This window comes from Stegostoma tigrinum, chromosome 15, assembly GCF_030684315.1.
Source record: "Stegostoma tigrinum isolate sSteTig4 chromosome 15, sSteTig4.hap1, whole genome shotgun sequence".
Lineage (NCBI taxonomy): Eukaryota > Metazoa > Chordata > Chondrichthyes > Orectolobiformes > Stegostomatidae > Stegostoma > Stegostoma tigrinum.
This window is the reverse complement of record NC_081368.1, coordinates 70,668,105-70,684,907: the sequence shown is the minus strand read 5'-3', so window position 1 is coordinate 70,684,907 and position 16,803 is coordinate 70,668,105. Positions and strand designations below refer to the sequence as shown.

General features: G+C 43.8%; 1 protein-coding gene across 2 annotated transcripts in view; it reads right to left on the bottom strand.

The window, feature by feature from the left end:
• Nucleotides 1-15,943, bottom strand: part of si:dkey-172j4.3 (diacylglycerol kinase eta) — a 206,413-nt gene extending 190,470 nt beyond the window's left edge. For both annotated transcript variants that reach the window (XM_048544259.2, XM_048544258.2), the window contains exon 1: nt 15,614-15,943. In XM_048544259.2, the coding sequence (XP_048400216.1) occupies nt 15,614-15,802 (189 nt within the window). In that variant the 5' untranslated portion in view covers nt 15,803-15,943. The remainder of the gene's footprint in view (nt 1-15,613) is intronic.
• Between the last annotated feature and the right edge of the window lie 860 nt (nt 15,944-16,803).

Below are 16,803 nucleotides of genomic sequence, written 5' to 3'. Positions count from 1 at the left end.
AACTAAAATTAGATAAAGTCTCATTTAGGTCAATAGACTGAAATTCTGATCAATTGTTGGAAGAGTTCAACAGAACTCAAATTATATTCCTGAGGATTCAAACAGCAACTATCATAGCTTGTTTTATCAATGGGACTAAGGATCGACTATCAATTTGCAGAATGATAAGCCTGTTTTCAACTTCGAGAAATGTTTGATGATGTGTACCTTGTAAGGACGCAGGATTGAGATGATTAATAAAAGTTTACACTGAGTATTCTCTTTATTTACTCCCAGAACATTGGTATCACTGACTGGCCAGCATTTATTACCCGTCTCTAGTTGCCCCTGACGAGGTGGTGGTGAGTTGTAGATCACATCTGACTAAAATCATTGGATTTCTTTGAGAAATTTAAGGAGATAGCCAATTGGGGTGAATCAAAGAGTGGCGTATCTAGGTATCATTGAAGACCTTAATGTAGAAAAATTTCCTACATGGATAGATATTGAACTAGAAATGTCTGTTTCACAAACATCAAAAATTGATAGAACCTGAGGAGATATCTGGATTTAGCATAATTGCATAGAGGTCATGTTAGGACGATTTTTATTTTATTATTTTTGATTTGGATGACACAAGCAATTAAAGAATTTGAAGATAATGACAATCAATGCACACAAATTCATAAGAAGGTCAGGTTGTGGGCAAACAAGTGACGGATGCAGTTTAACAATATAAATCTGAGAGATTCTGGTGAAGGGGATAGGCTGGTCTGAGTTATTTTTGAAATGAAATTGTGCTTACACAACTTTGGGCAGCTTATATAAACAGAGCGTTCACAATGAGCAAAGAAACCATTGGGTTACATTGCTAGAGATGCAATTTACAAGCAAGGCGAGGTCGTTCTAAAAGCACAGATGTTTTTATCAGAACTGTACATGAAAGGAAACCACACCTATAATTCAGTAAATACTGCTAACCATATTTGGAGTTTACCAAGCTGGAAGAATATTGTTGCAAAGTCTAATTGATATAGCACCTGGTTTCTAGGTGTGTTACATGCCTTTTAGACCCCAAAGTAATGAGGTCTTCACATTTTTAGCATTTGCCATGCTGATCATCATATTGGTGAGGGTGTTGGCATGGAGGGAGTGTTCACAGAAAGAATGCAGAGTAAGTTGTGATATTAGTTGGATTTCAGTGTTACCATTTTGGAACTCAACTGTCCAGCTAACATCCTCTGTTTATGTCACACAGTTGAACTGGAAAGGAACGACTATCAGGTTAGATGTTGATGGATTTCTACTCATTATTATTATGATTGTTACAGTGTTTGGTGTTTCTAAAAGCTGAGAAAATAATTGATTATCTGCTGAATGATTCTGTGCTGACTTTAAGGAGTCTACACAGCTCACTTGCTACTACAGCAGTTCATACTCTCCATCGAATCTGGCAAGATAGAAAGAAAGACCATAGATGACACAGAACATCACAAGCCATTCGAAGAGGGAAGAGAAGAAGAGAGACATGTACTGTCATCAGGAGGCTATATCTGCTCAGAATCTTCAGGGACAAATTTGTCCACCTGAAAGTCAGCAAGGATTCCTCCTAAGGAAAGCCTTCCTGGAATCCAGCCCCTGATGCAGCCACATGGAAGCTGAGTGCTAGGAGAGAACAATGTTGAAAGTGAACAGAAACATTCATGCACCTTTCCAAGTTGCAATATTTACATCTCTTAGCTTGCCATCTACTGATTTCAAAAGAAGGTAACTGAGGCTCTTTAGTTTGAGAGAGGGATTCATTTTGTTCTTTTGCCAGACAGAGGTAGGCAGAGTAAGCACACGGCTGAACAGTGGTTTCAAGCCTCCCTTTGATGTACACAGTCAATTCCGAGAATCCTGACAGCAGATGTGATGCTTTCATTCTGTAGCCATCTGCTGGGCCATTTGCATCTGATCCAATACCAAAACCCAGAGAGTGAGTGTGTACTGAGTGGCAGCAGTCATCCTTTGATGACATGGACCATGACTCCCGCTAGCAATCCACAGAGATTTATAGGGGGTGGGGAAGGGGATAACTTGAAAGCAAGGGTGGTTTGAAACCAACTCATGTTTTGGAAGCACAGGCACCCCCGATGCCCAACTGCATCCCGCATTCTCTCATCACTGAGCCATAATGAGCTGCAGGTCAGCTAGATTGGTTTACCATGGGGCATGCACCCTCCACAGGGAGCAAAGCCTGCCCTAGGGAGTTACACACCAGTCTGATGGGGAGAGATGTTACACCCCAAAAAGTAAGGAATTGGAGTTGGGGTGGGATGTAAGTTCTGTCAAACAAGTGACACTGAAGGAAGGACGATGAGATTGTGTCCCCAGTGCATGCAAGATACCTCTGCTCCCTTTCTGCCTACTGCCCACTCCAGTGGCAGAGTGGCAAGGGTGGCATATGATCAGCTTTAGTTGAGGTTATCTTAACAAGCTCAAGTGGCCCTTAATTATTTACTTACATATGGCAGGCACGATGCCAAATTAAATTTCCTGCAAATGCTCCATAAATTTAGAAGATGAACTCATGCGGGGGCTCTAGCAGCAGGCAGGCAGGGTACCCAAGCTATTTTACATGCTCCAGCACTGATTTCACACCCAGCGCCTGCATACAATTGCCAACTTACGGGAATCATTTGAACAAACAACACAACACTGCAACACACAATCTGTTCGAGTGCACAAGTGTGATGCCTGGACTGTTGTGGATATAGGAGCCCTCTAAATGCTTAGCAGAGTGAGTGCCAAGATGCATGCTGCACAAAATAACCACCATGAGGGAACGGCCCTTGCCACCTCAGAAGGAGGAGGAAGATGAAGACAAGGGGCGTGCAAACCCTTTATGAAAATGCTGATTGATTGTGGTGCAATAAACACAACTCACCCATTCCCCAAATGTTCCACATATGTTTAACAAAAACAAAATTCTATGGATGCTAAAATCTGAAACAAGCATAGAAAATGCTCAAAAAACTCAGCAGGCCTGACTGTATCTGTGGGGAGAAACAGAGTTAATGTTTCCAGTCCAATAACATTGTTTTTTGGACATTGATCATCCATAAAATGTCATTGCATAATAAAGGCTCCATATTAAACTTATAAATCGAAGCTGAAATAACATTTGCACATAGGGGCGGCACGGTGTGCTGAGTGGTTAGCACTGCAGCCTCACAGCGCCAGGGACCCGGGTTCAATTCCAGCTTCGGGCGACTATCTGTGTGGAGTTTGCACATTCTGCCCGTGTCTGCGTGGGTTTCCTCCGGGTGCTCCGGTTTCCTCCCACAGTCCAAAGATGTGCAGGGTAGGTGGATCGGCCATGCTAAATTGCCTGTATTGTTCAGGGGTGAGTGGGTTATAGGGGGATGGGTCTGGGTGGTATTCTTCAAGGGGCAGTGTGGACTTGTTGGGCCAAAGGGCCTGTTTCCACACAGTAGGGAATCTAATCTAATCTAAATGTCAACTATCACACTTGTCTTTTCCCCAGGGTAGGGAAATCCAAAACTGGAGGGCAAAGTTTTAAGGTGAGAGGGGAAAGATTTAAAAAAGATCTAAGGGCTAACTTTTTCATGCAGAAGGTAGTGCCCGTATAGACAAGCTACCAGAGGAACTGGTGAAGATCGGTACAATTACAACATTTAAAAGCTATCTCTCCGGGTAGATGAATAGGAAAGCTTTATTGGGATATGGGCCAAATGCTGGCGAATGGGACTAGGTCAAATTGGGATATCTAGTTGGTGTGGATGAGTTAGAAGTAAAGCTCTGTTTGCGTGCTATATGACTCTATGACTCTAAATGGAGGGTAGACCACCTAACTGCTGTGACATCTGCTAGCCTCTTTACATAGTAGTATCTGAGTTAAATGTCAATGATCTGAACATGCAATAGCAACAATATCAGTTAACAAGAGAGCAATGTCAGCTTCCATGGCCATAAGCTGAAATTCTATGAGCCCAGCATGAGATTCACTGCAACACGCAGATGTTGAGTGGTTTTTGCTGTGATATTGACTATCACGGTTGAGTCTATCACGAGCGGACCACCACATGCAAGTTTTATGCAAAGTCATGTGTGAAACTGGAACCAGTTCCATGCTCCTTGTTGTTGTCTGGAAGCTTCCAGCCAGCCTGTCTGAAACAGGAAGCATTTCAAAATGCACACCACCTTGACTGGCCAGACCAAGAGTCAGCCGCTGAGGCTGTACAATGAGTTTAAGTGATGTGCCAGTCACAGTTTACTGTGTGCAAGCTGTGAGACATGGGTTTGAGACTTTCAGCTATGTTAAGTGAGGCTGAAATGAGCCTAGGAACAGTAGGCAAGAGTCTTGATTTACAGAGATTGTTTGTAGGTGACTGATGTTGGTGCCGTGCGGTGAGGCTAGTAGTTCAGTTACAAGGAGATATCATGTGATCCTTCACCACATGTGGAATGTCTTTGAAATATTTGCAGCACTTCATCCAGGAATAGATGGATATAAACAAATGTTTCCCCGCAAATGAGACATATTAGTTCAAAGCGTCTTGTATAAAACAAAATGGAGCTTCAGTATGACCTATGTGTTCATTGCAATTACTGCAAGTTTCCCACAATTTTATTTTCTGTATATTAGAGCAGAAATCATTATAAATTGGTTCAGCACTCCCAGGACAATAGAGGGTAATTTAGACACAGTGTAAGTGGAGGTGGTGAATCAGGCACGTTAGCAACATTTCAAAGGCATCTGGATGGTTACATGAATAGTGGGGTAATAGAGGGATACAGACTGATTAAGGGGAGAGGTTTTTTTTGTTTAGTCAGGGCATGATGATTGGCACAGGCTTGGAGGGCCGAAGGGCCTCCATTCCTGTGGGCTGGTTCTCTTTTGTTCTTTTGTTTTTAAAACACACTTTGAACAGTTGTGTCAAAATTCCAAGGGTAGACTTCCACTTGATAGGTACAGACTAAAGCTCTCTCTGCAATACACATCCAACATACTCAGGAGCAATTTAAATGCTACAGAAAACTCAATAATTAGGACGATGATAACGACTATCATGACCTCCCATAATTGGGCTGCATGTCAAATCATGCATATGGTACAATCTCAGAATAATCTGGTTCTGCACACAATATCAGTGCCTGTGGTTGCTTTAGCTGCAGCAATCACACATAAATGTTACCAGTGGCAGGCTTTGGTTCAAAGTGAAGACTGCAGGTTCACAGGTATTAACGTGAAAGCTCAAAGGTTTCTGTTCCAAACCTACCCTCTATTGCAAACAATGTTTCACAGTATCACGCAGAGTCTACTGGTGTTTTGCTGTTCTTTGATAGGATTTTTATTTAATTCATTCATAGGATGATGGTGTTGTGGGCTAGGCAGAATTTATTGCCCACCCCTAATTGCCCGGAGGACAGTTAAGAGTCAAACACACTACTGTGGGTCTGGAGTCCCATGTAGGCCAGACCAGGTAAAGATGAAAAATTCTTTCCTTAAAGGGCATTAGTGAACCAGATGGGTTTTTTCAACAATTGACGATGAATTCATGGTCATTGGTAGTCTCTTAATTCCAGGCATTTTTTAAATTCAAATTCCACCTTCTGCCATGGCAGGATTTGAATGCAGATCCCCAGGACATTATCTGGGTCTCTGGATTAACAGTTCAGCAATAATACCGCTAGGCCTCCCCATGTGGGTGTCACTGGCTGGGTCAGCATCTACTGGTCTTTACTCATTATTCTGGTGGAGATCATGACCTCCTATCTTCAACTGCTGCAGTACATGTGGGTTAAGGACATGCACTACAGTTAGAATGGGAGTACCTGGATTTTGACCGAATGATAACAAAGGAATGGCAAGTCAGGATGCTGTGCTGCTTGGGGGCTTACTTGCAGGTAGCAGTGATTACATGCATCTGATGCCCCTATCCTTCAAGGTGGCAGAAGACATGGGCTTGGAAAATTCAATGGAAGCTGCCTTGATGGGTTGTTGTACTGTAACTGTTGATAGCATACACTGATGCCATTGTGTGCCGGTGGGGAAAGGAATGAATATTGAAGGAATGTGTGGTGTGTTAGCCAAGCTGTTTCCTCATGGGCCAGAGAGATAATAGGAACTGCAGATGCTGGAGAACCCAAGACAACAAGATGTGGAGTTGGATGAACACAGCAGGCCAAGCAGCATCTTAGGAGCAGGAAAGCTGACGTTTTGGGCCTAGGCTGAAGTGAATGTTGTTTCACTTGTTATCTGTTTCCTCATGGGTTGTCTCAGGTGTTATTGAACTGCACTCAACCAGGCAAGTGGAGAATATTCCATCACAGTCTTGACCTCAGCCTTGTTTATGGTGAGCAGGTTTTGGGAAGCGTGGGAGTGAGTTACTTGCTGCAGAACTATTATTCTCTGACGTGTCCTTATAGCCACTGTATTTATATGGTTAGTCCAGTTCAGTTTCTGGTCAATGGTAATTCCAGGATGTTGATAGTGGGGTACACATTGATGGTAATGCCACTGAATGTCCAGGGATGATGATTAGAATCTCTCTTGTTGGAGACAGAGTAGCACTTGTCTGGCATGAATATTGTTTGTCAAATCTTGCTGCATATGGACACAAACTGCTTCAGTACCTGAGGAGTCATGAACAGTGCTTCATATTGTGCAATCATCAGCAAATGTCCCCATATCTGACCTTATGATGCAGGGAAGGTCATTGATGAAGCAACTGAAGATGATTGGGCCTAGAACCCTAACCTGAAGGACTTCTGCTGAGATGTCCTGGAACGGAGATGACTGACCTCCAACAAGCACAGCCATTTTTCATATGTGCCAGCATGATTCTAACCAGCAGAGGGTTTGTCCCCTGATTCCCATTAATTCCAGTTTTGCTAGAGCTCCTTGATACTGCACTTGATCTAATACAGTCTGAATGTCAAATGCTGTCACTCTCACCTTACCTCTGGAATTCAACCCTTTTGTCAATGTTTGGACAAAGGATGTAATGAGATCAGGAGCTCAATGGCCTGGTGGAACACAAACTAGATTTTGACAGGGAACTGAGCATCATTGAGCAGGTATTATTAAGTAAGTGCCACTTGATAACACTGTTGTGAACTTCTTCCATCACTTTGCAGATGATTGAAGGTAAATTGGTGGGGCAGTAATTGGCCTCATTGGATTGTCCTGCTTTTTGTGTACAGGATATCTTTGGGAAATTTTCCACACCAATGTATCTGTTTTGAAATCTTGGCGAGGGACATTACAAGGACTGGGGCACAAGGTTCCAATATGATCGCCAGAATGCTGTCAGCATTAATTACCTTCACTGTATTAAGTATATTCAGCAGATTTTTGATACCTCATGGAGTGAATTGAATTGGCTGAATGTTGGCATCAGTGTTGCTAGGGATGTCAGTAGAAGACTAACTGGCTCATTCACTTGGCACTGAAAGCTGAAGATGGATGTAAATGCTCCAGCATGGATTTTTACAATGGTTTGATGTGCTGGGCTCTTTATCATTAAGGAAGGAGATAAGTTTGAAGCCTCCTCCTCTAGTGAGTTGTTTAATAGCTCATAACTGGATCAGTCAGGGTTGCTTTAGATCTCATCTGTTTGTTGTGGGATTGCTTAGAGGCGTTTATTAAATGCTACTTCCACTGTTTGGGACTCAAGTAGTCCTGTTTTGTAGCTTCACCAGGTTGAAACGTCAATTTTAAGCACGGATGGTGCTGCTCCTGGCATGGCTTCCTGCACTCTACATTGAAGCAAGGTTAATCATGGGACGCATGGGAGCTCAGTGGTTAGCACTGCTACTTCAGAGCACTAGGGACCTGGGTTCAATTCTACCCTTGGCCAACCACCTGTATGCAATTTGAACATTCTCCCCATGTCTGCATGGGATTACTCTGGATGCTCTGGTATCCTTCCACAGACCAAAGATGTGCAGGTTAGGCGGGTTAGCCATGGGAAATGCTGGTTATGGGTAATGGGTGGGTGGGGTGGGGGAGGGTAAAAGGTGGTGGGATGTTCTTCAGATGGTCAGTGTGGAATTGATGGGCTGAATAGCCTATTTCCTCACTGTGGGGATTCTAGGGTTCTTGGAGTATTGCTTTCAATTCTGGTCACCACATTATAGAAAGGATAATAGAGTCTTGAGAGGGTGCAGAAGAGGTTTACAAGGATGCTGCCTGGATTACAGGGTATGAGCTATAAGGAGAGGCTAGAAAAACTTGGGTTGTTTTCTCTTGAATGGCAATGCTGAGGGGAGACTTGATAGAAGTGCATAAAATTATGAGATGAATTGTTAGGGTTGATGGTCGGAATCTTTTTTCCCAGAGTTGAAGTGTCCAATACTAGGGGGTTTGCATTTAAGGTTAGGCGGGCAAAGTTCAAAGGAAATGTGAAGGGGCATGTTTTTGATACAGAGAGTGGTAGGAGCCTGGAACACATTGCCATGGGTGGTAGTGGAGGCAGATACAATAAGGGTGCTTCAAGTACTTTTAGATAAGCACATGAATATGTAAGGAATGGAGGGATATGAACCAAAGATAGGCAGAGGGATTAGTTTTATTTGGTGTCATGTTCAGCACAATATCATGGGCCATAGGCCGCATTTCTGCATTATAGGGTTCTATGTTCTACGATTCTATGATCTTCCTGCTTGATGGTAATGGTAGAGTGGGGAATATGTTGGGCCATAGGTTGTTGCAGAATATGGTTGAGTACAATCCTACTGCTACAGATGACCTACACTGCTTCATAAATGCCTGGTCTTGAGTCACTAGATCAATTCAAAGTCTATCCCATTTCACACAATGATAGTGTCACACAACAGGATGGAGGGCATTCTTAATGAGAAGTTGGAACTTTGTCTCAACGAGAACTGTGCAGTGGTCACTCTTACTAATACTGTCATGGACAGATGCATCTGCAGCTGACACATTGGCAAGGGTGGGGCCAAGTGTGTTTTTCCCTCTTGTTATTTTGCTCATCACCTACCGCAGACTGAGTTGAGGAGTTACGTCCTTTAGCACTCAATCAGCTTGATCAGTAGTGCTGCTGCCAAGCCCCATTTGGTGATGGACATTGAAATCCCCCACCCAGGGAGCATATTGTGCATTTGACACACTCAGTACATAACATGGTGGTCAACACAGAGGAGCACTGAATCATTAACTGAGTAGGTGGTAATCGGAAGGTCATTTCTTTCTTGATAAAAACCAAAAGAACTGTGGATGCTGTAAATCAGGAACAAGACAGCAGTTGCTGGAAAAGCTCAGCGGGTCTGGCAACATCTGTGAAGAAAAATCAGAGTTAACATTTTGGGTCCAGTGATCCTTCCTGAGAGCTGGACCGGAAATGTTAACTGATGTTTCTTCACAGATGCCGCCAGACCTGCTGAGCTTTTCCAGCAAATTCTGTTTTGTTTTTGTTGATGTTTGATTTGGTACAATAAGATTGCATGGCTGTCCAAACAATAGGGCAAGACATACCCAGGGATGTTGATGATGTTGTTGTCTGTGATATTGTGTAAGAGGAATGATTCTGTGAGTGTGACAATGGCAACAAGGCTGGGTTTGTTATTGTCATTTATTGTGCCAAGCTCAATGCGAGACACTTCTTCCAGCTTTGTACTGCTCCTTATGCTTACTAGGCAATTTCATTGGGCAGCTAGCAGTCAACCACACTGGTGCAGTTTAATAGAAATTAATGTAAGTAAGATATCAGTAATGAATGGAACTAAAAAGTGACAAATCGCCAGGACCTGGTGGTTTCTACTCGAGACGATTAAAGGAGGTAGGGAAACACATTATAAACACCCTAACCACAGTTTTTCAGAATTGCCAAAATACAAGAGCTGTGCCTGTGGATTAAAAAATCGCACATCCCTCCACTTTTTAAGAAGGGCAATGAGGAGATTTGCAGCAACTTACAGAGCAGTTAGCCTAACATATGGTAAGGGAATTGTTGGAGTCGATAGTCAACAGTGGGATAACTGAAGGCCTTAAATTTTCAGTCAATCGGGAAGAGCTAGCATGGATTTGTGAAAGGTAGGGGTCATACCTGACAAACTTCATTAAACGTTTTGAACAGTTGATGAAGGTAACGGATACGAAACCGTCGATGGATGTGGTTGTTTGGATTTCCAGAAGGGATTTGATGAAGTCCCACATAAGAGACTGTAAAATAAGGTGGAAGCCCACAGAACTGAGGGAAAATTACTAACATGGCTGGGAAATTGTTTGAGTGGCAGGTGACAGAAAGAACAGATAATGGATGGGTACTGAAATTGGCAGGTTGTGACCAGTGGTATTGCACAAGGATCTGTGTTAGGATCTCAATTATTTACATTATTTATTAATAACTTGAAAATATCATATAGCCAGAATTGATGACACAAAGTTAGGTGGCATTATAGACAGTGAAGATGATAGAGTCAAATGGAGGCCAATGTGACGTTATTCATTTTGAGCCAGAAAAGATAGATCAGATACTTTCTAGCTGACATGAAGTTAAATACAGCGGACGTCCAAAAAGACTTGGGGACTTCAAGTGTATAGATCTTTAAAATGCCATAAACAGGTGCATAAAATAATCAAGAAATCTAATGGAATGCAGGCCTTTATATCTAGTGGACTGGAGCGTACGGATACAGATGTTATGCTGCAGTTATACTAAGCCCTGGTTAGTCCCCACTTGGAATACTGTGAACAAATCTAGGCATCACACCTTAGGAATGATATATTGGCCTTAGAGAAAGTACAGTGTAGGTTTATGTGGACATCAGGGGTTAATTAACAAGGAGAAATTACACAAACTGTGCCTGTTTTTTCCAGAATTTAGAAGATTAAGAGGTGATCTATGTTCTATATTAACAGGACAATTCAAGGGAGATAAAGATAAACTGTTATTACTGGTTGGGGATTGTAGAATGAGGAGCATAGTCTGAAAATTAGGGCCAGACATTCAGGAGAGATGTTAGGAAGCACTTCTACACCTGAAGGGTGATAGATGTTTGAAACTCTCTTCCACAAATGGCAGTTGATTCTACATCAGTTGTTAATTTAAAAGTGAAACTTTTTTTTTGTTTAGCAAAGGTGTGAAGAGATGTGGACCAAATATCAAACGTATATGGAATTAAGCCACAGATCAGCCATAATCTTAGTGAATGGTGGAACAGGCTCAAAGGGTTGAAATGGTCTGCTCTTGATTCTATGTTCTGTTAGGGAACCAAGATAAGGACGGCACATTTCCTCTATTCATGAACCAAATAGAATTTTACACAAATCTAATTAATGGCTAGTTTTTGATTCCAGATTTTATTGTATTTAAATTTCACCATCTGCTATGGTGGAATTTGAACCCATGTCTTGAGAATATAAACCAGGGGTCAGGATGACTATTCTGCTGACACTATCATTTCATCCCTCAATAGCTCCTATATTAGAAGGGACTGCTTACTAACACTGTACACACAATCCAGATTATTTTAGCAAATGATAGATTTCAGTCCCAGCCATCTCTGACAACTATCATTCCAAAGCTGCTTTGCAAAACGATTATCAATGGTTAGAATCTAACAGCCCTGCAAGTGTCAATAGTTATGGTTAGTAATTACATTCATTATACCCTTAATAGAGTCTGTGTTTTAAATTGATACTTAACTGAAAGAACTATGAAATTAATAAGTCTCTGACAGGCTGTTTAATGTGAGCACAGCCCTCTGCCGCATTGGTAGAAAATATAAGTCTCACATGGTAGGATACTGTTTTCAGAGTTGAAGTGAATCACCTCTCAATCTAAGTCCTTTCTATTAACTGCAGTTTCTAAAATCAGTGTATCCGCAGCTTATAATTATGAGTGAGTAATGATCAGTATCGAAGTGAGTCTTAGCTCAATAGTAGCCTTGCCATCTCTGAATCAGAACTTGCAAGATTTGAATCATAAACGAAAGAGTCCTGGCATAGTGAACCTTCCAAACTCTGAATACTGCATAGAGAAACAATGCGTTATTCATATCTTGTGGGATTACAGGATAGCTCCTCTGTCCCACACATCACTATTATGTTCCCAATGGTTACCTAGTCAAGAGCAGTGAGGTTGTTGACGACCATATTTAAAAGACATTTTGTTACAGAAACAAGTATGAGTACATTTGGATCAGTATACATTGTCAGATCACTAACAGGACCAGTATCAGTCTGAGTAGTTTATTTAGCAGACTAGCAATGTGAATGGGTTATTAGGGTCAGTATTACCATGAGTGTGTTATTAGCAACAGTACTGGTGTGAATTGGTTATTAGTGTTGGCAGTAGTGTGCATGGGTTATAACTCGTCTGAAACAGTTCACAATCAAATGCAACAACACCTGGAAAATATCCAGGCTTGGTCTCAAAGTGGCAAGTAACATTCACACGACACAATTGCCAGGAAGTTATCACCTCTATTCAGAGACAATCTAACCACAACACCTTAACAATCAACGGTGTTACCATCAGAGAATTCCCTAATATCAATATCCTGGGAGTTACGATTGATTAAAAACTCAACTGGACTGGCCATGTAAATACAATGACCACAAAAGCAGGCTAGAGGCTAGGAATCCTGCATGGAGTAACTCATCTTCTGTATCCCCAGCACCTGTCCACTACCTACAAGGCTCAAGCCAGGAGTGTGATGGAATACTCCCACTTGCCTTGATAAACATGGCTCTGAGAACACTCAAGAAGCTTGCCACCATCCAGGACAAAGCAGCCTGCTTGATTGATGCCACATTCACAAACATCCACTCCCTCCACCACTGACACTCAGTAAGAGAATTGTGCACTAACCACAAGATGCACTGCAGAAATTTAAAGAGCCTTAGATAGCACATTCCACATCCACTATCACTTCCATCTAGAAGGGCAAAAGCAGCAGATACATGAAAACACCACCACCTGCAAGTTCCCCTCCAAGCTACTCACCATTCTTACATAGAAATATATCACCGTTCCTTCACTGTCACTGGGTTGGAGTCCTAAACTTCCCTCCAGTGTGATTGTGTTGTTAGGCATTGTTTTGATGTGATTGGTGATTAGGGTCAGGATAAGAGTGAGAATGTATTAGTATTAGGAGCTTGTTTGGGTCGATGTGAACGTGAGTAGCTTCTTCAGGTCATTATTAATCAGTGGGATGGGAGGATATGTTAGTCGAATAGATTCAGTGTTAAGGTCAGAGGGTTATTATCGTAGAATGTCTACAATGCAGAAACAGGCCATTTGGTCCATCGAGTCTACACCAACCTCTGAATAGCATCCCACCCGGACCCACTCCCGTTCCCCATAACCCTGCATTTTCCATGATTAATCCACCTAGCCTACACATCTTGGATACTACAGGTAACTTAGCATGGCCAATCCAACAAACCTGCACATCTTTGGGCCATGGGAGGAAATGAGAGTACCCAGAGAAAACTCCTCGGACATGGGGAGAATGTACAAACCCCACACCTGTGGGTGGAACTGAACCCAGGGCCCTGGTGCTGTGGAGCAACAATGCTAATCACTGAGCCACCGTGCTACCTGTTAGGGTCAGTGTTACTGTGAGGGTATTGTTACGGTCATTATTAGTGTTAATGTAATCACCCCAATATCAAAAGCTTTTGGTTTTGTCTAATCTTTTCTGCACTGGCATTTTCTCCTTTTGAACTGAGATAAACACACAGACACACAGCTTTTATCCATCCACCTGTGATGAAATACAGCTTTCAGACAGACTGACCATTGCAGTCTGAGTTACCTGTCCTGTGGATATACAGATTGTCTGCACATCGTTCTGCCAACCATCAAGTTGTCCTTGAGTCTAGGACACAGGTCCAACTGCACCAAAGAATCTCTGGGTAAGAGCCAGGCCAAACCTTCACTCACGTCTCTCTGCCAGATTTAGCTTTCTATCTATCTCTCTTCCTTCCCCTCACCCCAAACTCAATTCCATCTCTCTGTCTCATACACTCTTCTCTCAATTGCTTTCCCTCCCTCTACCCTGTTTGTACACAGGCTATCACAGTATTTAGTTGTCTGTTTTCTCTCTCAGCTCAGACTAGCTGCCACCTGTCTGATGCATTTCTGCATCTTTTCTTTTCATCTGTCCCCTCTCTGACCTCTATCTCTCCTGACTCCTGCTCTCATTCTGTCTCCAGCCTCTGCTTCTCTCCTATCTCTCTATCCTCTGTCCACCCGCTATACATCTATCAGCCCTCTTTCTTTATTGGCTCTTTCCCTGTATTTCTCTCTCGGCCACCTGTACCCGCCCTAGACTATCTCAATGCGTTTCTCTCGCTGACCTCTATGTATTGCCCGCTCTCCCGCTTCCTCGCTATTTATATTATTTTTCCTGGCTAGCATGAATCAATTCCTCTCTCCCTTTCGTAGGAAAATAAAAACCATTAAATTGCTGAAACGCCTCGCTAATGGGCAACAGGTCGGACTGTGGTGTAAGGGCAACAATACTGGTTCGCTGGCCGGCTCTAAAGCTCACAGCCCCGGCGCTGCAGAGGGCCCTCAATCGGGACACGCTCCCCTTTTACCAAACGGTTTCAAAACGTCCAAACTCGGCTGTACCGTGATTTGCGACAGATATCCGAACCACAATCACACATCCACAGACCCACAGTCACACAGCCCCAGGGTCACAGTCACACACTCTCAGGAGCACAGTCAGCATTAGCGTCATAGCTACACAACCCCAGGGTCACAGTAACACTAGCCTAGGATGTTACTCCCAAGGATACAGCCTGACGCCCCTACACCCCCACCACAGTTACAGTCTCCCACCGCCCTCCCCCCCCCGGCCAGGATCACAGCCTCATAATCCTACAGCCCCACCAGAGTCACAGTTCCCCCCAGGGTCACAGTCTCACAATCCTACAACCCCACCAGAATCACAGTTCCCCCCAGGGTCACAGTCTCACAATCCTACAACCCCACCAGAGTCACATTTCCCCCCAGGGTCACAGTCTCACAATCCTACACTTCACCAGAGTCACAGTTCCCCCAGGGTCACAGTCTCATAATCCTACACTTCACCAGAGTCACATTTCCCCCCAGGGTCACAGTCTCACAATCCTACACTTCACCAGAGTCACAGTTCCCCCAGGGTCACAGTCTCATAATCCTACAGCCCCATCAGTGTCACAGTTACTCATAGGGTCACAGTCTCAAATCCTGGAGCTCCACCAGTGTCACAGTTACCCCCAGGGTCACAGCCTCATAATCCTACAGCCCCATCAGTGTCACAGTTACCTCCAGGTTCACAGTTTCATAATCCCACACACCCACCAGAGTCACAGTTACCCCCAGGGTCACAGTCTCATAATCCTCCAGCCCCATCAGTGTCACAGTTACCCCGCCAGGGTGACAGTTACAGGATGACAGTCAGCCCCAGGGTGACAGTTACACTCGGTCTACAGAGTCACAGTCTCCCTTGGGTTTATAATCTCACACTGACCGCAGTGTTACAGTCACATCAGAATGACAGTCAGCTCCAGGGTCTTTTACTGTCAGTCCCAGGGTCACAGTCACCCCAAGGGTCACGCTCTCACACTGTCCCTAGGGTGACATTCCCCCCGCGGTTCCCCTACCTTGCTGCGGATCTGGCCGGAGGTGCTGACTTTCCGTATCAGTTTCTGAGGTCCGTCCTGCTCCTCACCATCACTGTCTGAGGACTCGTCCCCTACATCGGGCTGCAATGACCTGTCCGAGCCCACGGATGAAACAGACTCGCGGTTCTCCCGAGAGAGGCACATGTCTGGGTGCAGTTTTTCAGCCATTCTCCTGGGATCCGGCTGCTCGGTTGTCCTGCCCCCTCCGAGTAAAACATGCAAAAGAGCGGCTGAGACCGCAGAGGAGGAGGCACACGCTTTGCAGTTTGTTTTGGCTCGGAAGCAGCTCTGTGCGTGTCTCTCTCTCTCTCTCCCGTTGACTGCAGGCTCTCTCTCTCTCTGCATCACTCATATGCTGATATGTGTGTACCAAATAATTATTTGCATGTCCTAGCCGTGAGATGTAACCAAAATCCAGCCCCAATCAATTGAACACGAAGAGGGATACTAAAGGTAGCCCAGCTTCATAGCAATCGCTGCCTATTACTAGGTTCATCTGCCTCAACATTCAAAGATATTGGTTGAGATCATTTATTCTCTCACACACAAGGTGATTCCTGCTCAAGGAAGCTGGTACCTGATCTTATGTCTTTTTATTCTAAATTTTACTCAGCTTCTGCGACCTCCCACTTACTTTTCTCATAAACTCACCTTGGATCCGTCTCACTCTGAAGGGTCAATGAGGAGAGTGGCGTAATTTAAAGGTGAAGGGGAGGATTTGAAGCGATTGGGGAAAATGTTTCTTTCCCTTCATTGGGGCGCTCTAGAGTGCACTGCCTGAGAAGGTATTTGAGGTAGGAAACCTCGCATACTTTAAAAAGTGCTTGGACCAGCTCCTGAAATCCTGTAACATTTGAGGCAATGGGCTAAGTGCTGGAAAGTGGGATTAGAGATAAAAAAAAGTGTGGAGCTGGATCAACACAGCAGGCCAAGCAGCATCTTAGGAGCCCAAAAGCTGACGTTTCGGGCTTGACCCTTCATCAGATTCTCTCAGATTCTCCAGCATCTGCCGTTCCCATTATATCTGGGGTTAGAGGAGATCAGTTTGTACCCGGAAGAGGGCTGTTTTACGTTCCCTTTGTTTCGATTTTGGACCCCTTGGAAGAGCCAACAGGGGTTTTTATTTTAACCCCATTCTGTTCCTGTCCTAAATGCACTTGATGGAAGTC